General features: G+C 34.3%; 3 protein-coding genes across 3 annotated transcripts; all 3 read right to left on the bottom strand.

The window, feature by feature from the left end:
- Window positions 1-9,993: 9,993 nt before the first annotated feature.
- On the bottom strand, window positions 9,994-13,825 carry LOC115992659 (cysteine-rich receptor-like protein kinase 15). Its single transcript, XM_031116885.1, has 7 exons — window positions 13,016-13,825; window positions 11,589-11,699; window positions 11,325-11,515; window positions 11,019-11,229; window positions 10,653-10,889; window positions 10,408-10,559; window positions 9,994-10,309 (listed from the first exon to the last, which is right to left on the bottom strand). Exons 1-7 carry the CDS (start codon window positions 13,785-13,787, stop codon window positions 10,013-10,015), a joined length of 1,971 nt encoding a protein of 656 aa, XP_030972745.1. The 5' UTR covers window positions 13,788-13,825; the 3' UTR covers window positions 9,994-10,012.
- Window positions 13,826-14,647: 822 nt separating this feature from the next.
- On the bottom strand, window positions 14,648-17,673 carry LOC115991138 (cysteine-rich receptor-like protein kinase 10). The gene is made up of 7 exons (XM_031114881.1): window positions 16,867-17,673; window positions 16,764-16,787; window positions 16,397-16,605; window positions 16,075-16,285; window positions 15,730-15,967; window positions 15,217-15,367; window positions 14,648-15,124 (listed from the first exon to the last, which is right to left on the bottom strand). The coding sequence occupies exons 1-7, from the start codon at window positions 17,648-17,650 to the stop codon at window positions 14,825-14,827; spliced, it is 1,917 nt and encodes a 638-aa protein (XP_030970741.1). The 5' UTR covers window positions 17,651-17,673; the 3' UTR covers window positions 14,648-14,824.
- A 5,442-nt stretch (window positions 17,674-23,115) lies between these two features.
- On the bottom strand, window positions 23,116-26,243 carry LOC115991137 (putative receptor-like protein kinase At4g00960). The gene is made up of 7 exons (XM_031114879.1): window positions 25,478-26,243; window positions 25,255-25,371; window positions 25,038-25,159; window positions 24,525-24,735; window positions 24,146-24,383; window positions 23,493-23,640; window positions 23,116-23,412 (listed from the first exon to the last, which is right to left on the bottom strand). The coding sequence occupies exons 1-7, from the start codon at window positions 26,241-26,243 to the stop codon at window positions 23,116-23,118; spliced, it is 1,899 nt and encodes a 632-aa protein (XP_030970739.1).
- Window positions 26,244-27,455: the final 1,212 nt, after the last annotated feature.

Raw genomic sequence — 27,455 nt, 5'->3', positions numbered from 1 at the left:
TCGCTTTGACAAAACCAATTTCCCACAATGGAAAGACAAGATGAAATTCCTACTTACTGCACTCAAACTCTTCTATGTCTGGGACCAGAATTTGATACCTTTTCCTACTGTGAGTGATGAAGACACTAATGAGATAAAGACACAAATAAAGAAACGGGATGAAGACGAACTGATTTGTAGAGGGCACATTCTCAATGCTCTTTCGAATCGTCTCTATGATCTCTACACATCAATGAAGTCATCAAGGGAGATTTGGAATGCTTTGGAAGCAAAATACAAAACTGAGACAATAGGTACGAATAAGTTTATTATTCAAAAGTATTTTGATTATAAAATGCTTGATAATATCTCAGTTTTAGATCAAGTACATGAATTACAAATTTTGGTCAATAAATTTTGTGATTTGTCAATCAATATTCCTGAATCATTTGAAGTGGGTGCAATCATTGCGAAACTCCCACCAAGTTGGAATAATTTTAGGAAGAAGCTTCTACATATGTTGGAAGATCTTACTTTAGAACAATTTGGACAACATCTTTGAATTGAAGAGGAAAGTCGGGTTAGAGATGGGACTAACATCGATTCTAAAGTGAATGTGAACAATGGGAGCAATGTTCAAAGTGGGAGTTTGAGTAAGACTGATAAGTACTTGAAAGTGAACAAAAGTGGGAGTGGTTTCAAGAAGAACAACTCCAAGAATCCCAACAAGGACAAGAAGAACCGGGCATGTTTTCATTGTGGAACGAAAGGTCATTACATTTGCGAATGTAAACTCTTAAAGAACAAGAAAAAGGATGAAGACGACAATACCGTTGAAACGAATGTCATTGAGGACATTATTGCTATGGTGAGTGGCATACATATTGATATGATCACTGAAGTTCATATGGCTGTGATTGCAAATCCTTTTGATTAGTAGTTTGATTCGGGTGCAACGGTGTATGTGTGCAACAACAAAGAGTAATTCAGGACTTATAATGAGTCTTCCATAAAACAACAAGTGCTGATGGGCAACCACAATAAAGCAAAGGTTCTTGGAAAAGGCACCGTTGAAGTGAAAATAAGTTCTGGCAAGATGCTGATCTTGACCAATGTTTTTCATGTACCCGATATCAAGAAGAATCTAGTATTTGCCAATTTGTTATGTAAGAGTAGTGTAATAGTTGTACTTGAATCGAACAAGTTAATCTTGTCCAAGAATGGGAGATTTGTAGGAAAAGGATATGCTACTGATGGCATGTACAAAATAAGTATTATTAATAAAGAAGTTTCTGGTTATGCTTATTTTGTTGATTCTTTATATTTGTGGCATGCTAAATTAGGATATTTAAATTTCAAATACTTGAAATTTATGTCAAAGCATGGTATGATTTCATATAAGCATGATGATGAAAAGAAATATGAAATTTGTATTCAAGCAAAGATGACAAAGAAACCTTTTTCTAAGTCGAATAGAAATTCTATTATGCTTGAACTTGTACATTCTGATGTATGTGAGTTGAATGGTGTATTTACTAGAATAGGTAAAAGATACTTCATTACATTCATTGATGATTTCTCTAGATTTACATATGTTTATTTAATGAGAAATAAAGATGAATCTTTTGACATTTTCAAACGTTATAAAACTGAAGTAGAAAATTAAAAGGATAGGAAAATAAAGATCCTACGAAGTGATAGATGTGGTGAATATTTTCCTAATGATATTTCTATGTTTTGTGAGGAACATGGTATAATACACCAAAGTTCAGCCCCTTGTACAACCCAACAAAATGGTTTGGTTGAAAAGGAAAAATAAGACTCTTGTAGATATGGTAAATGCCATGATTTTAAGAGCAGAGGAATTGCTTACAGCATGTCATGTACATAATAGAGTACCTTCCAAGAAGATTAAAGCATCTCCATATGAGTTATGGAATAGAAGGAAACCAAACCTTGATTATATCAAAGTGTAGGGGTGTTTAGCCTTTTATAGAGTGGTTGATCCAAAAAGAACAAAGTTATGACCAAGAGCTATAAAAAGTGTGTTTGTAGGTTATGCTTAAAATTCAAAGGCATATAGGTTATTAGACTTAAGCTCTAATATAATGGTGGAATTAAGAGATGTTGAGTTTATTGAGGATAAATTCAGTAACGATTCCATAGATGCTTTGATATCTACTCAAACGCAACACGGTGACTATAATCCTAATACTACTTTGGATGGTACTAAGAGGATTGAAAGTGGTTCACCAAGTGAACAAAGAAAGAGTCAAAGGATAAGAAAAGTAAAAGACTTTGGTCTAGACTTCATTTCTTATCAAGCTCAATTGTTTCTTGTTGAAGAAAATAGACAAGTGGTCCTAAATAAAATACCTATAGTGTTTAATACAGATGATGATCCTAAATCATATGGGGAAGCTATGGCTTCTAGAGATTCAACTTTTTGGAAAGAAACTGTAAATGATGAGATGAACTCAATATTATCCAATAATACTTGGGTCCTAGTGGATCTACCTATTGGTTCTAAACCAATTGGTTGTAAATGGGTATTTAGAAGAAAATATAATACTAATGGATCAATACAAACCTTTAAAGCAAGGTTAGTGGCCAAAGGCTTTAAATAAAGGGAAGGAGTGGACTATTTTGATACCTATGCACTGGTGGCTAGGATCATGTCTATTCGTGTGTTATTAGCTCTTGCATCCATATATAAGTTGATTGTACATCAAATGGATGCTAAGACAACTTTACTAAATGATGATCTTGATGAGGAAGTTTACATGGAACAACCTGAGGGTTTTGTACTTCCTAGAAATGAAAGAAAGTTTGCAAGCTAGTCAAGTCTTTGTATGGCTTGAAACAAGCTCCAAAACAATGGCATGAGAAGTTTGACTCAGCAATTTTGTCGGATGACTTTGTGCATAATAGTTCCGACAAATGTATGTATTCCAAATCCACAAAGGAATATAGAGTCATTGTATGCCTTTATGTAGATGATATGCTTATATTTGGTACAATTATGAAAGGTTTATGTGAAACTAAAAAGTATCTATCTTCTGTGTTTAAAATGAAAGATTTAAACGAAGTGGATATTATTTTGGGAATCAAAATTAAAATACATAGTGAAGGATTTTCATTGTGTCAATCTCATTATGTTGAGAAAGTACTTCAAAGATTTGAATATCTTAATATAAAGGAAACAAATACACCTTTCAATCGGAGCATAAAGTTGGGTGAGAAAACTGGAAGAACAATTGCACAACTCGAGTATGCTAGTGCTATTGGTAGCATGATGTATGCTATGCATTGTGCAAGACCAGACATATCATTTTTAGTGGACAAACTTTCTAGATTCACAAGTAATCCAAGTGTGGATCACTGGAAAGCAATTGGTAGAGTTCTTGGTTATTTAAAGAAAACCATAAGTTTGGGACTCCTTTATTCTGAATTTCCAACTGTGTTGGAAGGTTATTCAGATGCTAATTGGATTAATAGTGTGAGTGATAACAAATCCACGCCTGGTTGCATATTCACTCTTGGTGGGGGTGCCATCTCTTGGGCATCAAAGAAACAAACGTGTATTTTTTACTCCACCATGGAATCAGAGTATATAGCCTTGGTGGCAACAGGCAAGGATGTAGAATGGCTAAGAAATATGTTAATAGACATAGAGTTATGGCCACAACCAATACTAGTCATTTCAGTGTACTGCGAAAGTGAAGCCACCTTAGGCAAAGCATACAATAAAATGTATAATGGAAAGTCTAGACATATAGGTCTAAGACATGATTACATAACACAATTAATAGAATCTGATACCATTTCAATTGTCTATATAAGGTCAAATAGTAATTTAGCAGACCCTTTAACCAAAGCAGTGTCTCAAGATATGGTTGGGGTAACATCCATTGGAATTAGACTAAAACCCTTCTTTTAAAAGAATCACCAATAGTTGGAACCCAACCTCAAATTGATTTATTCTCAAAAGTTTAAAGGGTAACAACAAGCTATTGATAAGTGGTTAGTAAGAGCACTAATTTTGTGTCTCATTCAGAATTGATTAGTGCAGACTATTATGGTGAAATTGAGGATGAGTTTTACACTCTTAATGAAGTTCATAAAGTGTAAATGTCTGTGTAATATGGACATAGGAAGGAACTTCACCTTTGTGAACATAGAAGTGGTGCCACTTCTAGCAAGAGTAATGGGTTTTCTCTTGTAAATGTTCACTAAATCGGGAAGAGCACAAGGCCATGATAGTGCTAACAATAGTGGATTTCTAAATGTGTTGTAGATGTTCTCATGTATGTGTTGTTTCCGTTTTCAACATATAAGAGTTTTGGTTTAAGCACCAAGCCACCATTAATTTTGTTGATTTCTTAAGCAATTACACTAAGGGAGGGTTTAAGTTGAAAGACACCTTCCATTATGCATGATAGAATATCAATCAAGTGAAACATATATTATTACAACCTAGTGGGGGATTGTTGTATATATAGGTATATACAAGGATAGGTTGTAATGATGATGATGTTTGAGTTTGAAAATATTGTTTCATAAAGTTGTTAAAGTGGAAATTCAAGTTCTGGAGTTTTCTAGGTGAAAATTCGAAGTTAAGCATTTCGATCGATCGAAACTTTGGCCCGATCAATCGAAATGGAAAAGAAAAAATCCTGGAGTTTCTAGATGGTTCGATCTCTATTTGATTCTTGTTCGATCGATCGAAAAGAGCATACGATCGATCGAAAGAACCTCTCAATCAATCGAAACTCAAAAAGTGAATTTTCTACATAATTTTTCTGGTGACTCTTTGGAAAGGTTGAAGAGGTTTCAAGCCTTCTGAACGCTTGTATGAAACATTTTAACTCTCTATACTTGCCTTTTGATGAAATATAACCTTATGAGTATAAATAGAGGCTTATGTTCAATTGAAAAATAGTAAGTTAGAGAGAAACACAAAAAATCCTGTGGTTATTCTCTAGAATTGCTATCTGTAGAACCTAATATCTTGGTTGTATTCTGGAGACAAATTTGCGATAACTTTTTAGCAACAATAGTGTGGAGGGCAAATATTGTCTAAGGAAAACGATATTGTGCCTCCAAGTTATTTATTTTCTATTTGTCTTTTGTGTTAACATTGTTCTTCCATTATTACTTTGTATAGTATCCCCAATAGAATAGTCCCTCGATTGTGTACATTGGAGCCATGTATCCACTATTTTGTGTGCCAAAATTATTGTTGTTATGATTATTATCTATAAGAAAACAGCTTGAGAATATATATATATATATATATATATATAGGGTTGGGTTCAAGTTACACTTGGTACATGTAACTCTAAGTAATGTTACACCACCCAATAACTTGTTATAGAATTCATATTTTGAAAATCTTACCGTTGAATTACATGTTTTATATGTTTTTAACATTCTTGCCAATTTTCATGTCAATTAAATGTTATTTACTATTCGATTCATAAACTCATCTTTTATGCATTATTTTAAACTACAAAAATTTGAATTTAAACAATTGATTAATGACATGACTATTAATCTTTGATCACCATGAAAATTTGCAAGCATAAAGAATATATAAAGATAATATAATCTAACGGTGGATTTGTCAAAATTCGCATCCATTTAAAAAATATTGAGTTGTGTAATATTGCATTGATATATATCAATTAGTTGGGTAAATACTAAATGCATTGATTTTCATATATTAATTATTCATAGATGGTGCACTAATTATTTATATCAAATGAATTTATATTGCTATTTTGATAAATTTTATATAAAATTAACAATTGAATTGTAATATGACATTTTTTTTCCATGTTTAGTTGTTTTGGCACAAAACCATCAAATGGTAAAAACAAATTTAGTAACACATGATATAAAAATTATTAAAAATAGTTGTATGCTTAAATTAGTAGGAAAAAATATTTGTAATAAAAAAATATAAAAGATAAAAGCAAATTTAATTATATGTAATAAAAAATGTAAAAGATTATTTTATGCTTAAATATGTAATTCCCATATGAGATTTGACTAAAGAAAATAGCACTATTATTTTTGTTTTCATTTTGTTTTAAATTTGGTAAGGAGGCGACACAAAAACTGAAGAAAATGATAAGTGTTGATTGGGTTGGAAGAAAGTTGGCTACCCCTTATTGGAGGTTAGTTTGATAAGCTTAGTCAATACAACGTGGCTAATCCTATGAGGGACTTGAATTGAGTCTATTGTTCTAGTGCAATAAATCTATTATGGTCATGACATGTACCCAGTTTTTACTATATGTCATCATCGCAACAGGTCTAGTGCAGACCCCAAGTACAAATTTTCTTATGGGTAACAACACTGAGTATTGATTGGATTCAAGTTCTGGAGTGTCCAAGACATTCTGCAGGCCCATCCATGAGATATGACTAAAAGATATACTAGGCTTAAATGTCCGGGTCTCTTGTCTATTTTGTCCAAAGGTCCCTTTTTTCTTTAATGGCCTACGGATCAAACGCTCTATGAGAAGCCGAGCCCACAACGAGGCCGACCTGGTCATTGAAACTTTGAAGTATAGATCGTCTTAACTTATTTTTGGAACAGAAGATTGTTTTGCTCTTTTATGGTCGGGGTGAGATTAGGATTACAAGGTTTGAGGGGAAAAAAAAACGGTCATTTGTTTTTTAACTACAATAGAAAATTCTCCCCAAAAATCACTATTTTTTTTTTACTACAACTGAATTTTGATTTGAGTTTATTGCAACCCACAATTGAATTTTTCTTTTCTTCCTTTTTCATTTATGATGCTGCAAGTAATCCTAAAGGTAAAGTTGATTATGAACTGAAAGATAAGACATGGAATTGGAGGTCTGCTAGATCTAATGCCTTTATAACTTGTAAGGTTGAATTTATTCAACCATCTAATTGGCTTTATTCCGTGCCAAATTTGTTTGTAATTCAGCATTTAGTAACCCTGTATTTAGGTGGGTTTGATGTAAGGGTAATGAGTGAGATAGAGTGAAGATTGCTCAAGAGTGTGCAAGAAAACAGAGACTCGCGGCTTGGCCTCGCGGGTGACTCGTGGCTGCAAGCCGCCAGATGCAGCACACGTGCCAAGCATGCTAGAAGGTGAACAGTCATGCAAGCTGGAGCACTACAGGACAAAACAGGACAACTGGCCATATGGTTATCTCGCGACTGGATCTCGCGACTTAGTCAAGCCGCGAGCCACCCCTGTTTTGTAAAACCTGACGTTTCACATTCCTCTACCACTTCAGTATAAATACCCCTTTTACCCACCATTGTAAGAGAGCTTCTAGAGAGAATTTTGAGAGAGAAACCCTAAAGAAAAACAAGATTGATTCACCCACAATCTATACATTAGAGTCTCTTCAAATTCCTCAACTCTCTTCCTCTCCATTGTCAAATCCTTGAGAGGCATTATACCAAACCTGATTCTCACCATTATCATTACTGTGAGAGAGCTGTTTGGATTTCTGGGAAGCAGTTAGGAAGGAACCAATCTTCATTGGTTGATGCTACGGTCTAGTAGCGGAATCCGGGAAGCTAGAAAAGAAAAAGGTTCGGCGCAACCTCGTTGGAGCAAGAAGCTTGGAGGGCTTAGGTGCACTGGGTAGATTAGGCTTGGAGGGTCTATTGCTGTCCATGTATCCCAACTGTATTTTCTAGTGGATTGTTTACCGCTTGGAGGGCGGCGGAGAGGTTTTACGCCGAGGGTTTCGGTTTCCTCTTCGATAACACATCGCGTGTTGTCTTTGTATTTGCATCTTCCTTCCTCTCTATCTTTGCCTTTTTTATTATCTGCTGTGGATTGTGTTTTTTTTTGGCTTAGATAGTTTTTACCAATTCCATATTATAGCTTATGTTAAGTTTCCGCACACTAGTTGTTTGACATATTACTTGAATTGGTTAAGTTGTAATTTGGGGGTCTAATTGTTCAAAGGTGTTTATACACGTTTTTGAACTTTCATAACTATTTAGAGTCAACTATTCATTGTTGAACTTAAAGATGAGAATAAAGCCTGTTGACAAGCTACTAAATCTGGGAAGTTTTCTTGTGCTGCAATACATGTCGAGATTAGAGATAACTCTAGCAAAGTTAAGTGGTGGAAGCTGCTTTGGTTCCATTTAACTATCCTGAGGCATTCATTTATTGGTTGGTTAGTTGTAATCAACAAGTTTTCCACACGAGATAGAATGGCCAAGTGGGGATACTTGGGTGATAGCTTATGTGTTTTTTTGTAGAAATTTCCACACGAGAGAGTGTTCTTTGTTGTGTGATGAGAATGCAAATTGTCATATTTTTCTCCCTTAATGTTTAGTCTATTATACTTATTTGGTGCCTAAATGTACTCATTATTCTTATATTTTGATTTAGGATGCAAATGGAGGCATTAAGTGCAAAACGTAGCTAATTGGGCAATTTTGGACAGTTTCAACATTGCTTCGTAATCTGGGTATAACTCTCTCATCCGAGCTCTGATTGATATGATTCAAGATACTATGGAACGCCAAGTCAAAGCTCTACAACTTTTATGTTTTACGTTTTGAGAAATACAGGCTGCATCAAGGTCGAAATCGGGCTTGAACTTGCTGCACCTGCTGACATTTTGGAATGTTCCTTTGCTTGAAATTCTAATACGCAGATCTGATGTGATTTATTTTCGGAAGTTTCTAGATCTGGCGCACGAAATTTCTAGCTGAAAGCACCACTTTCCTAGTTATATTAGGACTCTATTATACTTATTTTATATTTTTCTTTAATTAGTCAGATTTGGATGTTGTTATTTTAGGATAATATTTAGAATATTTTTAGGAGATCCGATAGGCTTGGAAAATGGAGAATTAACATGTATAAAGGGGGAGTAAAAATCAGACTTGAGACACGTTTCTCTCTGCCCTCTTCTCTAATTTATCCTTCAAGTTTTCATCATGGCCCTACTTGGCTAAACTTTTATACTTGGTCAAAGGAAACTGAAGCTTCGGAATAAATAAAACTATGAGATCTAATTTTTTTTTATTGTTCAATTTATGCTTTGAATATCGGATGTTCTTTTGTGCCTATTTTCATGATTGTCTCATTTAATTACTAGAAGGCCTACTAGTTTACTATTCGTTGTAATCTACTGCTAGGTTAGATATCAAATCCGTAATTGTTTGATCCCTCTAATTTGTTAAGCAACCAAGATTTAATGATTTGTTGCGTCAGAAATTATTAAATCTTAAGAAGAACGCTCGACTAAATTAAATACAACCACTTGTGCTTGTGTTGTTTAGCTTCATTGGTCTCTCTAATTCTTATGGTTGCTACTAAATTGTCTTAGGTCGTTTAGTAGTTAGGGTTTATTAGATCGCTTGTTTTCTACTAACTACGACTAAGGAGAGATAGGAAAATAGTTCCAACAACGAATATTCAAAGTGTGAATTGATATATGCTTGCATCGATGATTAGTTATAATATTTCGATGGTGGATGTTGACTTAGACCAATGTTTGTTCTTTTGATTGAATTCGATATTTTAATTTGAGTTGTTCCTAATACTCTCCATGGGAATGATCCTTACTCGCACTACTACATATATTTTTAGGAGTATAGGTTTTATTTTTGGTTGCCTACAACAGCACACCATTGTGACAAGTCAGTAATAGTAGGAACCAATAGATTTGATTTTTTTTTTTTTTTTTAACAAAAATGCCATTATATTCATTTTCAAGAAAATGAAAACACCACAAAGTTGTATTTAGTTTTTGTATTCAAATCCTTTTTTTTTTTTTTGGATACTTCTAATGAAAATTGAATACAAATACAAAGTCAAACAAGTTTTTTAGTGGTGAATCTCACCCAAAAAAAGAAAAAAAGGCTGAAAATGAATACAAAATACACCCCTTTTTGGCTCAAACCAAACAAGCCCTTAAGTTTTAAATTCTCTAATCCCAACTAACAATTTATCCATAAATAAATAAAAAAAATTGCTAGCCAGATCTTGCTGCACAAACTCAAGCTCATTCTTCATCGTGGTGAAATAATAGAAATAGTAAGTTCATTTACAGAAGGAGCTGTTGAAGATAGACCACTTGGAACCACATTACCAACAGTAAGTGCAGGTTGTCTTGGTGGTGAAAGTTCCATTGATTCACTTGCTAGAAGAGCCACCACAGTGGACATGGTAGGCCTGTCTGTAGGATCTTCTTGCACACACAAAAGTCCGATTTGAATGCATCTTTGGACTTCAGATGTCCGGCATGATTCCATCAACGAAGGGTCCACAATTTCCAAATCTTTTCCTTCATTCCATAGTCTCCATGCTTGTTAATTGTTTGATCCGTAGTATTTTATAGAAATTTTTGTTTCCCGGTTGAAATTATATGAAGTAAAATTGTCAATTAGAGAATAAAGTAATGTACATATGCAAGGAGTGTTGAGGCATGCTGTGTAAGGTAAAAGTGGTTATTCCTTTTCCTGCTAATAATCTCAAGCAAGATCACACCAAAGCTGAAAACATCTGACTTTATAGAGAATAGTCCCTCCATTGCATACTCTGGAGCCATGTATCCATTGTTTTGTGTCCCAAAATTATGATTGCCATTATTATTATCAATAACAAAACAGCTACAAGGGGGGAAAAAGATATAGGAAGAAGCAACTTACTATGTTCCTACAACTCTTCTTGTGTTAGCTGTATTCTGGTTTTCACAAAAGATCCTTGCCATGCCAAAATCTGATATTTTGGCAATCATGTCATGGTCCAACAAAATATTGCTAGGTTTCAAGTCCCTATGAACGATTTTAAGTCGGGAGTCCTCATGAAGATATAGCAGTCCTCTAGCAATCCCACCAATAATGTTATAGCATGTCTCCCAATCAAGTTGCAAGCTTCTTTTTGAATCTAAAATTCAGTACTAAACTAATGTTTAGTGCATTGACATCATGTGTAAAATTGAATTGTAGAAAACTTAAAAGCAATTGAAAATATTAGCAAGCTTATGAAACAGAATGTAGAAAGAAAAGAACGAACCAAAAATAAAGATATCAAGACTTCTGTTGGGCATGTATTCATATATGAGGACCTTTTCCTCTCCCTCTATGCCACATCCCAATAGCTTCACAAGATTCCTGTGTTGAAGTTTAGCAATTAGCATGATTTCATTCTTAAATTCCTCTAAGCCTTGCCATGACTTTCTCGACAGACTTTTCACTGCCACTTCCTTCCCATCTGGTAGCGTACCCTGAAAGAATTCCAGAGTCAGATGCAAATGGGGCTAATGAAGCAATACAGCTACATGGAAGTAAGCACAAAAATTTGAAGCACAAAGTGTCTTACCTTGTACACGGTGCCAAATCTACCTTGCCCAAGCTTGTTTGAGTCTGAAAATTCATCTGTAGCTGATCTAATTGTAGCTAGATCGATAAAAGGTAGTTCCTCAGAGATCACCAATTCACCTTCTCGTGTGACTGCAACTGCAGTGGGGCTTGCTAACTCGTGCAATAATGCATGCTGGCTTCTCTCCTCATCTACCAAAGACAGTCTTGGTTATTAGTAAATCAGATAATTAGGATGTTTATTTAGAAAGATATATAAATTTACCTTGTTTTGTTCCCTTTTTCAATCGGCAACAAACAGCACAAGAACCAAGTAGAACCACTAGTATTGATATACATGTAAACATTCCAACCATCCAAATTTTCAGTTTTTTCCCTGTTTTTCAATGGAAAGACTTTCTCAATATCTATTAAAAGAAAAAACACAGTACTAAATTTTCTAGCATTCAGTTCTTTTCTTTCTTTTACCATTTTTTCCCCTGACCTACCTTTCAATTCAGGTTCACCCAGAGGTATAGCTATGATTTTATTGTATGACACATCAGTCTTTCAAGTCAGGAATCATGGAAATTAGAATCATTTACAACCTTTTACATTTTATTAAGTTCAAGCTGACATATCAATTCCAAAACTAGTACTAGACTGTGTTTTTGTCTTAATAGCAGGGGTAAGGATAACAGATTCTCAACATATTCCAATCAATGTCATCTAGTAGTTATGTGTGTAATGTCAAATATGCATTGCACAAAAGACATATATAGGCTTTTTCTCGAAGCAACAATGATACATGACGAATTTCATAACGTTTTTCACAACTTGTTAAGGTGGCAAACTATGATTAATGTAACATCACTTTCACATGGGATGAGCATTGACATCATTTTTATTATACATCAATCACAACATGTCATCTTCACAGACTTGCAGTTGTGAAAAATGTAGTGAAATTTGTTGTGTTAGTAGATTTATTGTTCTCAAAGTGTTAATGTAAAAAGGAAATTGTCAGACAAGTGACGGAATTCTTTCATTGTGCTGACCAATTTAAGAATTTCAAAAACATGATTACCAGGAAAGTTTGTTGGGAGAAACCTGATCCGGGATGGATGAACCTTAACACAGATGGAACCTCCAATTCTTTGCTGGGCATAGCAGGGGGAGGGGGTCTGTTAAGAGATGACGCAGGGAAATGGGTTGTGGGTTTTGCCAGGAAAATTGGGAAAGCAGATAGCTTCTTGGCTGAGCTTTGGGCACTCAGGGACGGATTGTTGTTGTGCCAACAGATGAATTTGACTGCTATTATTATAGAACTAGATGCTAAAACCATAGTTGATGCGCTTACTAACCCGACCTACTCTACCTCTATTGTTTCTGCCCTCTTTGATGACTGCAGGTAATTGGTTACTAGTTTCTCCCAGCACCACATCAGACACGTCTACCTCGAGGCCAACAGCTGCGCGGATCGCTTAGCTAATTTAGGATGTTTACAAGTTTCGGACTTTATTTTGTTCTCTAGTCCGCCTGTGGACCTTTTGAATGTGTTTGAGGCTGATAGTCAAGGGTTGTACTCTAACAGGCTTTGTCCTGAACCTCTATTTTCTTCCTAGTTTAAATGCATATTCCACTTAACCAAAAAAAATGTGTTAATGTAATGCACTGATAGAAAATAAATTATCAAAGATTGAATGACCTTACCTTTGGAACTTGGGTAAGTTACTAGAACGCTCGAGGAACTATAGAATCTGTACAGCTGATACCTCACATTACAATTCCTACTAACAACAATTCCACCTTCACGAGAATAGCAGCAAGCCTTCAAATCGCCTATAGCAGATTCCAGACAATTAGAACAGAATACATCAGAAATGTCCCTAGTACACTGTACTAAACCATAAATTGTTCTGTTCTTAGAAAATTGAATTTCCCCAGTTGCAAACATGCGCTTATTAGAAGGATTGAGCGCTGCCTCATTTGAAAGGAGATCCATTAAATGCTTCAAAACCTTATTAAAATGAACCGGGTCCTCATTTGATATAGTTTTCTCCCTGTTATTCCTGTCAGGATACTTCCCAGCATAAACCATAATTGGGAATGGCTGGTAGGAATAGCGAACTTGACAAAGTTCTAGATATATTACCACTTCTTCGTTCTTGCACTGCAAGATTTCTTTGCTAGCAGTCTCAATACAAGTTTTACAAGCTGTGGAGTTGATATCCCCTCTACAAAGTGCTTCACCATAGACTTTGTTAGTATCTCCAAAAGAGGTGCTGTTGAAACCTGTTACTGAAGTTCTGGAAGGCAATAACCCAAGAAGGTGCCTGAGGTTGTTTTCAAATGGGCTGTTCTGTGTGTAATTTTGGAAATCATTTGAACAAAAAAGAAAGAGACAATCTTCAGCAGCAACAATTTTGGGCATGTACAGTGGTATAATGAAGAAAAGTATAGCTGAAAGTGCACCTTTGTCCATCTTCCTAATTTGATAACAAATTGGATCAGCTGAAGACACTAAAGATGGAAAAAAGAAATGTGCAGAGATTTCTAGCTTACGAGGTCCTATAATGTTGCATGACTTTCCATGTTTGACAACAATCAATGTGTGGTCCAAAAAGGCTGCGTGACATTCCATGATTGACAACAATGTGTTGGCAGAATTTTCTATGCGGTTAAAGTATTAACCATCACTCAGAAGCTGCCGTGCTCAAAGAGGGAATCTTGACTGGAAAATAGTTGGGTCTTTTTTGTTTTTTCTTATTTATGTTTTGAAGAATCAAAGCAGTTGGGTCTTGGGCGTACTAAATTGTATGCAAGTTGTTGATAGTGACCGTGAAGACACCAATAGTCTATGTGGTGTGCTTGTATAGTCTATATGGTATGTCAATATATATCAGAGTTAAATATGCAGATCAAACGTACTTTCTGTGAACATTCTTTATATGTCAAAGTAATATAATCAAGTTCAATTTTAAAATAAAATTAACAATGACATTATATAGGACTAGCTATAAGTTATTTATTAATTTTCTTTCTATAGGCCATGCTCCAAAAAGAGAGAATTCATGCTCCATTCATGGTAGTTCTTAAGCAAGTTTCTAGGACAATATCTCCGCATGCATTTGTTGGCTTAACATAGTAAATTTATTTCTTGTAAAGTAGTTGAGTCAGGAAAATGAGAAAACCAGAATCAAGGTTCAGCCTAATAGTATATGTTTATAGCAGAAAGCAATTGTTGTTTACATCTTTAGCATAAGACTTATATATTACAATGATCAAAAATAGGGTTTATATACTAGAAAATTGTAGACTAACACTTGAATTAGTTTGCTTTCTTCTACAAGTAAATGGGCCTATAGCAGGTTTGGGCTTCTAAGGCCATATTATCTCTAATACCCCCATAAACTTAAGGTATAACCTTGAGTTTGTAAGGTCTTCAATGTCATGACCAGTCTGGAAACACACAAAACAAATGTCGGCATTGTGAGATATCAAACGGATCCCTCATCTCCATCATCGAGGCAAAACGCCTGAACTTGTTAAGCCATTGACTGAACAGCTGTTAGGATTTGTTTCATAGTGATCTGTGAATCTCCCCACAGAGAAAGCGGGTCGTTCAGGTCGACAAAGTGTCATAGTTTGACCTTTAAGCATTTGGACAACAGAGAACATTGTTGGCCTGTAATATGCATCTTCTTGAACACATAGTAAACCAATATGAATGTATCTCAAAAATTCATCTGAAGAAAATGAATTAGTCAACAAAGGATCCATCAACTCCAATCCTTTTCCTTCATTCCATAATTTCCATGCCTGTCATGAATCATCATCTAACAGGATCAGCAATTGCGGCAACACCAGTAATCTTGATGAACGTATTAACAATACATGCCAGACAAACTTACATATGCTAGGAGGCTGGGAGCACGTTTCGATTGATGGAAGCCAGCATTCCTTATCCCAGTTATGATCTCAAGCAAGAGAACTCCAAAGCTATAAACATCAGACTTTATGGAATATAATCCTTCCATAGCATACTCTGGAGCCATGTATCCACTGATCAATGTAATTAAATAATTGAGTCAATAAAAATATATATATGATGAGCTTAAATAAAAGACAATTACATCTTATAAAAACACATAAAATTAAATAGTAAATTTCTTGAAAGAATACTTTTCTCTTTTTAAAGTTTTCCTACCAACTACCAAGTTCTAATTTGAATGGATGGTTTTGTTCAGAAAATTATTCGCTAACAAAATTTCACCAGGCATTTTCCCTTTCTGTCCTATATTTCCACAACAGAAATAAATAAATAAATAAAAATCCTTCATTTTTCCATCCCCTTTCTCCATCATTCAAGATTTATCCACAACCCAAAAAAAGACTGAAGATCAGGAGAATAAAGGACTACTTACTAAGTCCCAACTATTTTAGCAGTATTAGCTTCATGTTCATTTCCTTCAATGATTCTTGCCATCCCAAAATCTGAAATCTTTGGGTTCATGTCATTATCCAACAACACATTGCTAGGTTTTAGGTCCCTATGAATTATTCTAAGTCGAGAATCTTCGTGAAGATAAAGTAATCCCCGAGCAATTCCATTTATGATATTAATTCGTCTGCTCCAATTGAGTTGCTCTCGTCTATTTGCATCTAACCATAGAAATGTAGAGAAAATACTCAAAGATTGAAAAATCACATTAGGTTTATAGATTTTTATTTTTTTGAGTTGACTGTGAACTTAATTGAAGGAAACAAACCAAAGAGAGAGAAATCTAGGCTGCTATTCGGCATGTATTCATAGATAAGCAGCTTTTCCTCCCTTTCTATGCAGAAACCTAAAAGCCTGACAAGATTTTTGTGTTGAACTTTCATAATGAGCAGAACTTCAGTGGTGAATTCCGTTGAACCTTGTTCAGAACAACCGGAAAGCCTTTTCACTGCTATTTGCTTTCCATCACTCAGTATACCCTACAAAAGACGATTTCTTTTAGTCCCAATTCACTTAATGGAGAAATAGAAAGCTTGTACAATTCAGACTTCAAACATTCCCTCTATTTTCAGAAATTAAGCTGTTATTACCTTGTAAACAGTGCCAAAGCCCCCTTCTCCTAGCTTATTTGAATCACTGAAGTTGTCAGTAGCTGCACTTATGGATGCAAAATCAAAGTAAGGGAGTTCTTGATCTTGCTGGTTATTTCTTCCTTGAAAATTTTGGTGCTGAAAGTCAGTGTTATGTTGGTCATGAACGTTACGAAAAATAGGTCCTTGAGTTGCAATTTCATTCTTCCCTGAACAGAAATATAATTAGACAAAAATGAGAGAGTAGATTTCAAGCAACTTTGTATCAATCACCTTACTTTTTTTGCTTTTGTTATTCGTTGCAAGCCAGTAAACGAAAGCAATCAGTACTACCACAAGGCATACTGGTACAACCGTCAGATTATGATCATCCATATTTTCCTTACACTACCTGCATTCAATTAATTATTGATCATTGTCACTTCATAAAAACGTAAATAATATGTCAAAAAGTGTTTATGGATACTTACTTTCCCCATTGATATTATTTGTGGAAGAAGGTAGAACTTGATAGAAGTTGTATAACTCATAGCGCAAATAGCAACTACGACTAAAAAGTCTTGCACCAACAGAGAAATAGCAGCATGTTTGAATATCTGATATAGCCTTCTGTAGGCATGAGTTACATTGATTTGCAGACAAGTCAGTACCGCACTGCACTAGAGCATAGATTGTATCATCTTTAAAGGGTTCTTCTCGAGTAGCATACATGTTAGCCAGAGGATCAAAAGCTGCCTTTTGCGCAAGGTTACTCAATACATTGTTTACAACACGTTTGAACAATTGTGGCTCTGAAATGTTCTTTTCATTTTGTTTGGGAATGTTTCCCGTAACATCCAATTGGCCAAAGAAATTTTGATTCGAGTAGCGAAATTGGCAAAGTTCCTCCCCTACAAATGCTTCCTTACTGTTTGGACAGAGCTTCACAATATCTGTTGTTGCAAGGCTTACACAGCTCTGACAGTCGTTTCCATTTACGTAGTTGAAGCACATATACAGTCCATAAACTCTATCTGGGTCGTTTCCAGAAGAAGTGTTGTAGAACTTAGTAAAAGAAGAATTTGAAGATAAAGAAAAGAAGAGATCTTCTTTGAGGTTTTTTTCAAAAGGACTACCCGCCGTGTAATTACTAGTGCTTGAACAAAGCTCATCAGGAGGATCATTAAGAGGGTCAGCACAAGCAAGTTCATAAATGAGAGCTAGAAAAGAACAAAGCTTAAGCAATTGAATCATTCTTGAGAGCAAACTTTGCATTCTTACTACTACCAAAATGAAAATGGCCGAGTCTCTCGAAAAGGACTCTGTCCTGTTTCACCTTAGGCCTTACGATATAATTTTGTCATTATTTTACACGAAAAATCATGGAGTCACTAAAATTGATACATAATTTCTTGGAAGAATTTTCAAAATTTCTGTATGAATCATTTCCTAGATTTTTCCACTGAGCACATTGTGGAAATAATTTTTGTTTGACTGAGAAATTCAAAGAAATATTAGAGCTCACCTGCTCAAGTAGGGAAAGACTCAAGGGAGAGAATTAGAGCCATAATTGAAAGTGACTAAAAACAAAGAAACATCTCGTACTTATGAAGGAATCCTGATAAGAACAGGTATAATTCATTATCTCGTTCATTTGCTATGAAACCCCGGTCCATCTATTGTACTTATTAAGCAAGTTAATTTTACATTTAGAGCATGTTTAAGAACAACTTATTTAGTTGAAATTAAAAAAAATTTGATGAAAGAACCGTAAATAAAACTAAAACGTAGCTCACATAGTATAATAGGACGCATAAATAGTAACAAAAATAAGTTAAATAGTAAAAAAAAAAAAAAAAAAAAGCTTTTTAAGCTAATACTAAATGCAACCTTAATCATATTGCAATTCTTAAATAATGGGCCAATATGGGAGCATACCATCCACTGAGATGGGAAAAGTTATACCCTATATCAAGTATATGCTTCTTTTCTCTCACAATTGGTGGGTCTCACTTCTTAGTAGAACCCACTAATTGTGAGAGAGAGAGAGAGGAAACATATACATAACGTAAGGTATATTTTTCCCTAAGAGCATCCACTGACATGTAAAACACAACTTTTACACATTTTGCCTCAAAAATGCTCCACATCAGTGCTTTTAAAATTGTGTAAAAATGTGTATATTTACACAGTTACTGTAGCTCATCCATTTATTATTTTACTAATTTTTCGTTTGCTCCTTTTTTTCTCTCTCTTCTCCGAGCTCAACAAACTTAGTAACTTCTCATCTTCTTCTTTTTCCTCAGATGCACATAAACACATCCACACAGACAAATCAATATACAGATACACTTGCTCAAAAAAAAAAAAAAAAAAAAAAAAAAAAAAAAAAAAAAAAAAAACAAAGATACACAAACAAACCCAAATGGACAAACAACAAAGAGACAGATCAGTATTTAACTGGAACGATCGGAGCTCGTGGGTCTCGCCTGATCGGAGCTCGTGGGTATGGGTCTTGCCTGATCGGAGCTAGGGAGATACACTAACTGATCGATGCTTGTGGATCGGAGCTAGGGAGATCGGTGCTTGCCTGATCGGAGATGTGGATCGGAGCTTGTGACCGAGATGGTGTGGATTTAGACCAAGAGGGAGAGTTGATTTAGAAATGGGTATAGAGGTAGAGAGATGGATATACAGAGAGAGCAACAAATCAAAAAAAATGGGTAGAGAGAGAGTGTGTATAGGAGTTAGTTGAGGGAAATAATAATAAAAATTGAAAAAATTGATTATTTAAATAAAAAAGGTAATAGAATAGATGAACTGATGTAGGTGTTTTGTAAAAATAAATATGTAAAAAAAAAAAATAGATTTTTAATATAAAAATAAATGTGTAAAATACATAAACTGACGTGGTTGCTCTTCTTGGACCTAGTGAACATTCACCAGTACAACAAAGGAAAAGTCTTGTTCGCTAAATGCAAACAATGATTGATAGGAAGTAATAAATACTGATATCAAAGGGGAGGGCTTTCTGTAGGCACTCATTTTTAGGTAGTGGTGCTCAACTGTCAACCATTAAAAAATAGGTTAATTTGAGTTTGCTTCAATGTACCTCATGCCTGCAGCTCCGCTGGAGGAACTATTCAACCTTACCTAGTATGAATTTAGTAATTTTTGAAAAAGTTTTGTTTTTTTGCTTTTTTTCTCAACCTTTTAGCAAATAATCTATATTTTAGTATTTTTAAATAGATTATCTTTTTCTTATAAAAAAATATAAATTAGCTTTTAAATTTTTGTAACACATTTAACAAAGAATCATTCTTGAAAGCAGACTTTGCATTCTTAGTACTACCAAAATGAAAATGGCCAAGTCTCTCAGATCATGGAGTCACTATTGTTGATACATAATTTCTTGGAAGAATTCTTAGGCCAAAATTTCTGTATCAATCAATTTCCTAGATTTTTCCACAGAGCACATTGTGGGAATATTTTTTGTTTGACTGAGGAATTCAAAGGGATATTAGAATTTGTATTTTGTAGCTTGTGGGATTGTGGGATTGTGGATAACATGATTTGCCAAGTCCAAACACTTGCAGACCGTAAAAGGAGTTTCCAGAAGGACGTTGGTTTTCAAAATTCAAATGCTTTATGATTTGAAAGAAAGATCAATGATTCCACTCCATCGGTCGATCAAATGAACTTTTTTTTAATTTTTTTTTTTAACTTCATTGATTGGCTAAAAAGCTCAAGTACATATAGAAACAAACACAGACGCAAAGAAGAGAATTAGAGTCACAATTGAAAGTGACTAAAAACAAAGAAACATCTCATAATTATGAAGGAATCCTGAGAAGAGTAGGTATAAATCATTATCTTGTTCATTTGCTATGAAACGCTGGTCCATCTATCGTGCTTATTAAGCAAGTTAATGTTACATTTAATCATATTGCAATTCTTAAGTAACGGGCCAATATGTGGGCATACCATCCACTTAGATGGGAGAAGTTATACCTTGCATCGGGTATATACTTCTCCTCTCTCACAATTGATGAATCTCACTCTTTAGTGGAACCCACCAATTGTGAGAGAGAAAACATATACCAAGTGTAGGGTATATTTTTCCCCGAGGTGGGCCTAGATAATATTTGGTAATACAACAAAAAGGAAAAGACTTGTTGTGTTTCACTTAGTAAATTTTTAAAAAGGCTTTGTTTTTTGCTTTTTATCTCAAATTTTTAGCAAATAATCTATATTTTAGTAGTTTTGAATAAATTAGCTTTTTCTTATAAAAATATATATATAAATTAGCTTTTCAATTTTTGTAACACATTTAACATAAAAAATTAAAAATGACTAGAAATTATATTTTTTTATCAACTCAATCCAAAATAAACAATTCTCAAACAGATACGTAATTGTCTCGCTCAAAGGATCGTGCTTAATAGCTAGCTTGTTCAAGCCTCGAGCTTGCAGATAACTTTAAATCAACGTGGGTCCATGGTTTTAGGCCCAGCCCAATTGAGCTGGCCGGATCAGAATGGCCTAGTTTTAGATAGAGCCTTTCAGATCTGCTTGTGCGGTTTGCCCCATCATAAAACTTAGGAGCTTTTCCCCATCCAATAATTATGCTAAAATAGTTCACCTTCGTTTAGCAACTCTTGCTGTCTCTCTAGCCAACCAGAAAATGAACTAAAATAAAGAATGAAAGGGAAATTGCCCTCCTAACAAAAGTCAACGAATCTTTACAAGATTTCATGTTAGTAACTATGAGATGACAGTAAATATTGGTCATATTTTTCTACCAAAAAATAAATATATAAATAATGGTTTTATATGATTAGTAGCCTAGTACACATGGTCGGACCGTTATTTTTATATAAATATTTCTTTAATATTTTCATAATTTAATGCAAAGTCTTTTTTTATTATTTATTGCAGTATTTAAGAATACTAGGTGTAGGTCATTTTAGTTGTATGTATTTGTGCTTCAAAGTCAACAAATAATATTACATGTCAATTGCCTTTCCTGTCTTTGTCAAATTTAAATTAGATAGCTGTAAAAATACGAATTACATATTGTCCACTCTCCCTTTATTGTTCATTTTAAACTTTGGTTACTTTATAAATAAAAAAATGGGACATATTACAAGTTAGGCTAAAATCCAATATTCACCCTCTAAGTTTTACCATTTTTTATTTCAATCCTTTAAGTTTGAGTTTTGTTATTTTAGTCCTTTAAGTTTCATTCATTTCTAATTAAGTCTTCCGTTAATATGCTGTTAGTTTCTACAGTTAATTTTTTTTTTTTTAATATTTTCGTTTATTTATTAATTTTAGAAAAAAAGATAATAATAATAAAATTAAATTTAAAAAAGCCAAATGAAATCAAGGAGACATGTTAGCGACAAAGTGAATGACAATAGACAAAAGCACTTGGCAGACTTCTCAAAATGACCCTCCAAATGCCTTTTCGACCTTCGTTATGGTTAGGTGTAGCCCGTGTAAGTCACTCTCTCTATCTATCATAGTGAAGCATAATTGATTTTCACTTTGCAAAATTGACGAATGGAAAGACCCATCTGAGGAAGCACTTGCTGGCAGCCGAATTTGAAGCACTTGAAGAAGAAGAGGACGCCTCAAGTCTCCAATCTTGTCGCCGGCGACAAAGGCGGCGTGTTCCGGCTGGCGAAGAAGAAGAACAGAGTAAGATCTTCAAAGCCTTAGCGTAGGCCTTTTTTTTTGGCTTCTCTAGACGACGTCGTTTCAGCCTTCCGCCAAGCCAACGGCGATCCTAACAAAGCCGCCAGGATATTAGCCATGAGCTCGGGTTACAATGTCTCCGCTGAAACTTCATCCTTATCCTCACCAAATAGATTTGATGACCTCCCAAGCTTAGCAGCGTCGCAGCTCTGATCTGATCCTTCTCTGGAGCTCGGACCCGAGCTCGTGGACGGGTCTTCCTCTCCCTCTTTCCCCCTCTCGATCTCTCGCTCTCTCTCTTTTCCTCTCTCATTCTTGGTTTCCCAGAATGTTCCTATAATCGGCTTTTTTTTAATTAACATTTTTATAAAATTAAGAAATTTAAAAAAATTAAAAATTAAATAAAAAAATATACAAGTTAACGGCAGAACTAACTGTACGAACTGACTGTACATTAACGGAAGACTTAATTGGAAAGAAACAAAACTTAGAAGACTAAAATGACAAAACTCGAGCTTATAGGACTAAAATGAAAAATGATAAAACTTAGAATGTGAGTTTTGTATTTTTACCTACAAGTTACGGTTAGTAGAACATGAAGTGAATTGCTCTGAGTGAGACGAGTGGATTTTTATCATATGATAATCTAATGTCCTTTTTTGCCCCCATACGTCTTAGTCTTTTTTTTTTTTTTTTTTAGAAATATGTAGAAATGAGGAACATCTTCCGTTGGAATTAAAGATGGGCATTGTAAAATTTGGAATCACGAACACAAGTCCACAAATGAAATTGAAAAGGCACATACATTGTATAGGTAACTACATCCTTGACTAAATTTTTGGTCTTGTGAACATTCTGTATTCCCTTGGGCAGGAGGTTCCCCTATGTTTTCCTTGCCCTCTCTTGCATCCCCTTGCATAAAATTTTGTCACCTTTAACTATTAAATAAAACAAAACTACGGTCCAAACAGAATTTTGAAACCAGGTCTAACGACAAGGCACACATTTGAAGTTTGAAATTAACCCATTTCTTGCTTCCATCAGCGAGGCAAAATACTAGAAATTGTAACAACATTGATAGAGCAAATGACATTGGTTTCTTTGTAATCAGAAAATCGTCCCCCAGAGAAAGCAGGTCGCTGCGGCGGGCGAAAAGTCACGGTCTGTCTATTCAACATAAGAACAACAGAAGACATGGTCGGCCTATGAGATGCATCTTCTTGAACACAAAGTAAACCAATATGGACATGTCTTAAAAATTCTTCTGGATCACATGAATCAGTCAATAAAGGATCCATTAACTCCAACACTTTCCCTTCATTCCATGACTGCCATGCCTACATGCATCATTTTACAACATCAACTACATTCTAGTAGGTGCAGTGACCCTTAGAAATTTACCTAGATAATGACTTACACATGTTAGGAGACCTGGACCATGATTTGACCAATTCGAGCCGTTCCTTCTTCCAGTTATGATTTCAAGTAAGAGAACTCCATAGCTAAAAACATCTGACTTTACGGAATATATTCCCTCCATAGCATACTCAGGAGCAATGTATCCACTATTCAAAATGAATCAATTAATGAGCAATCTATGCTACTACATAACATGTAATTTTACAATAAAAACTTAAAATTGACATGACAATAAATATGCTTGATGTCACATTAACAATAAATGAAATAAACAATAAATAACTTTTAACTCTTTTGTTTTGTGTTTAAAAGTTACATATCGATTTATATGGCTTATATTGTAAAATTTGTAGTAGTTTGTAGCACACTCAAGCATAAATATAAAATTTAAAGTAATTTTTGGCACATTTTCTAACCTACTTATACATAACAATATAGGCATACGTTGAAAAACAAATGAAAAAAAAAAAAATTTATCATTTAACACATGATTTTGTACCTTTTAATATAATTGATTTTTTTTAGAATTTTTTAATATTATTGATATTGAAACATATGTCATGGTAATAATTTTGTTTTATTTTTGTCCTACTCATTCTTGGGATAATATTGAGGAAATTGAACTAAAAATTGGAAAAACCTTTAACTTACTATGTCCCAACAATTATTCCTGTGGTGGATTCACTTTGATTTCCTTCAAATATTCTTGCCATTCCAAAATCTGAGATCTTTGGATTCATGTCATGATCCAACAACACATTGCTAGCTTTAAGGTCCCTATGAATGACTCTAAGTCGAGAATCCTCGTGAAGGTATAAAACCCCTCGTGCAATTCCACTAATAATACTAAGACGTCTACTCCAATTGAGCTGCACACGTTTCTTTGGATCTATCCATTGCAAATAGACATAAAGTTCAAAGTGTAATATAAGCACCTCGGTATTGCTTACTTTTAAACGTTCAATTTGAACATAATTGGATCTAAGTTCTTAAGGCAAAAGAAATTTAGAAGGAAATGCAGGAAACAAACCAAAGAGAAAGACATCAAGGCTGTTATTAGGCATATACTCGTAGACAAGCAACTTTTCATCTCCTTTTACACAAAAACCCCAAAGCCTGACAAGATTTTTGTGTTGAAGTTTCATAATTAGTTGAACTTCAGTGGTGAATTCCCTCAAACCTTGTTCAGAACTTCTTGAAAGCCTTTTGACAGCTACTTCCTTTCCATCACTTAATAAACCCTATAAAGTAACAAAAAAAAATTATATATAAAAAAATCTCATCAACTTATACAATAATAGATAAGAAAAATGTTAAAATTATTAATAATTTTACTACAAAATACTTACAAATATACATAACAATGAATGTGTTTGGTACCACTTTAATAATATTATAAATAAACATTTGAAGTAATTATATTCTTATGATTAGTGATATGAATTTATAAATTTAATGTAGCAAATTTTGTAGAGTTCCTAATATATTATTTAATGTTTTGTACTCAAATACCAATGGCATACTTTGTCAGAGAAACTATTACCTTGTAAACAGAACCAAAGCCACCTTGTCCAAGCTTATTTGATTCAGAGAAGTTGTTAGTAGCTTCACATATAGATGTCAAACTAATATTAGGGGATTCCTGATCTTTCATGTCTTTTCTTCCTGGAACATGTGTTATTGGAGTAATCATAATTTTGTTCTTTCCTGAACAATAAAATTAACAGGAAAGAAAGAGAAAGCAAACACAATAACCTTACTCTTTTGAGTTCTTTTATTGTTTACATGACAGTAGACACAATAACCTAAAAGTGCTATTGCCAGGCATACTGATACAATTGTAAGGATTATGATCATCCATTTTTTCCTTCCACCACCTGGATTTTAAACCAATCATTTGAAGTTTATGATTGACAATCAATTACATAAAATTATAATATAAACAAATCGTGTTAAACGAAATAAATAGTTACAAATACTTACTTCCAGCTATCAAATTTTTTGGTGGTGCTAGTGCATCACCATAGAAAGGATATACCTCATACCGTAAATAGCAACTAGTACCCATAACTCTAGCACCAATAGCAGAATAGCAGCAAGTTAGAATTTCTGTAATAGCAATGTGAAGGCATGAATTGCAATCTTCTGCAGATAAATTTCCTGAGCACTGCACTAAAGCATAGATGGTTCTATCTATGAAGGGAACTTCACCAGTAGCATACATGTTGGCCAAAGAGCCAAAAGCTGCCTGCTTTGTAAGATCATCTAGTGTGTCATTCACAATGGATCTATATTGCTCTGGTTCCGATATATTCATCTTGTTTATATCTGTAAAAAGATTTCCTGTGACATTTAACATGTACTGGCCGTAGAAATCTTTATATGAGTAACGAACTTCACATAATTCTTCCCACATAACCGCTTCCCTTGCTTCCGGACAAAGTTTCGTGAGGTCAGTTGAAGCCATTGTTATGCAATCCTGACAGCTTACATTTGTGACATAGTCGAGGCACATGTAGAGGCCAAATAGTCTATCTGGGCCATTTCCAATAGACGTATAATAGAAATTTGAAACTGAAGCATTTGAGTGCAAAGAAAGGAAGAGATTATTGAGATTGTATTGAATTGGACTGCCAATAGTAGTGTTTGAACAAAAGTTATAAGGAGGTTCAGCAAAAGCTAGGACGAAGAGAGAATAGAGCAAAAGAATTCGAGTAAAGCAAAAGCAATCAACGTGGGAATGAACCATATCTTGGTTTCTTTGCCCTAGCACAATGATGATGGTGAAGTCCTACTTTGTAGCTATGTACATAACATGCACTCGTGGGAGTAATCTCTATTAAATATTAACCATTCAAATAATCTCTAAATTTCTTGGAAGACTTCGAAAATCTACTTAAATCAATCACTGTCAAAAGATTTTAGTCAGAAACACGGTAAGGTTTTGTTATGACTTTTTTTTTTTTAATAAATATTTAATTATTGGCAAGATATAATAATACGCGTAATGGTGTTATGTTTTCAAGGTTATAGGTCATTTTAATTTATTGCTGTCTAATTAAAAAGGTACAAGCATTATGTAGCTTTTGGAACGTTGGGATTTTCTAATATCCTTCATTTAAAAATAATAATAATAAGGGGAGAAGAAGAAGACCATAGGAAAATAAGAAAAAAAAAAATACTTTGGTAGCTTCTTAACTAGTTGTTTTCGGGATTCCTAGAAGGTGTAATATTTGCAATAAATATAAAATATACTGAGCCTAATTCTTGACATTTTGTAGACCAACTCGAGATTTATTTCTTAAATTTTTAGGCCATGCACACAATGGAAGCATAGTAGATTTTGTCACATGCTGTTTTGTCCAAATATATACATGACCTATTAGCATAGACTACATTGAATGGTTAAAATTCTACATTTATTTAAGCTTTTAAGATAAACTGTAGCTAATTATCATGGCAGTTTATCCATTTGCCCAATGTTGGGATGTGCATTTGATTTTGTCCAGTAACTAGCAACTAATTACCCAAAAATGCCCACAGCAATGACCATTGGAACCCAAAGATTCACCTTATTAAGATTTGTAAAAATACCATTATAAGTACATGGTTTGCTAGAATTTACATGTGTTTATGTTCTTTAGTATATGAGTTCCCCTCCTCTCTCTCCCCCAAATTGTTCCCTTTGACTCATCAAGCACAAAGGTAGTTGTTGTTTGTTTGTTTAGACCCCCTTAAAACAGGTTGTTTAACCTAATTAACTAACCAAGTTGATTATTAGATTTATTATTCAGATCTAGGTTAAACAAGCATGTATCATATCATGCACAGTAGCAGAAAAGTAAATAACACCACGATATGATGACTCAAGAAAACTGATGAAATGAATCGTTTTAAGGTAAAAATCTAAGGAGGATTTGACCTAACTATTCTCAAGGTAAAGTAAATTCACTATAAGAGA

Source organism: Quercus lobata, chromosome 5 (assembly GCF_001633185.2).
Source record: "Quercus lobata isolate SW786 chromosome 5, ValleyOak3.0 Primary Assembly, whole genome shotgun sequence".
Taxonomy (NCBI): domain Eukaryota; kingdom Viridiplantae; phylum Streptophyta; class Magnoliopsida; order Fagales; family Fagaceae; genus Quercus; species Quercus lobata.
Note: the sequence above shows the minus strand (reverse complement) of the source record. Positions and strands in the feature narration are given on the sequence as shown.

Excerpts from the sequence above, each read along its gene's own strand:
- LOC115991137 (XM_031114879.1), bottom strand. The coding sequence starts at position 26,243 with ATGGTTCATTCCCACGTTGATTGCTTTTGCTTTACTCGAATTCTTTTG. Across the intron at positions 25,160-25,254 it reads CAATAAAAGAACTCAAAAGA|GAAGAAAAGACATGAAAGAT; the intron begins GTAAGGTTATTG and ends CACATGTTCCAG. Across the intron at positions 23,641-24,145 it reads GGAATAATTGTTGGGACATA|TGGATACATTGCTCCTGAGT; the intron begins GTAAGTTAAAGG and ends CATTTTGAATAG.
- LOC115991138 (XM_031114881.1), bottom strand. The coding sequence starts at position 17,650 with ATGCAAAGTTTGCTCTCAAGAATGATTCAATTGCTTAAGCTTTGTTCT. Across the intron at positions 16,788-16,866 it reads AAATAATATCAATGGGGAAA|GTAGTGTAAGGAAAATATGG; the intron begins GTAAGTATCCAT and ends AATTGAATGCAG. Across the intron at positions 15,368-15,729 it reads GCTAAAATAGTTGGGACTTA|TGGATACATGGCTCCAGAGT; the intron begins GTAAGTAGTCCT and ends TACATTGATCAG.
- LOC115992659 (XM_031116885.1), bottom strand. The coding sequence starts at position 13,787 with ATGGACAAAGGTGCACTTTCAGCTATACTTTTCTTCATTATACCACTG. Across the intron at positions 11,516-11,588 it reads GAAAAAGGGAACAAAACAAG|ATGAGGAGAGAAGCCAGCAT; the intron begins GTAAATTTATAT and ends TGTCTTTGGTAG. Across the intron at positions 10,560-10,652 it reads AAGAAGAGTTGTAGGAACAT|ATGGATACATGGCTCCAGAG; the intron begins AGTAAGTTGCTT and ends GGACACAAAACA.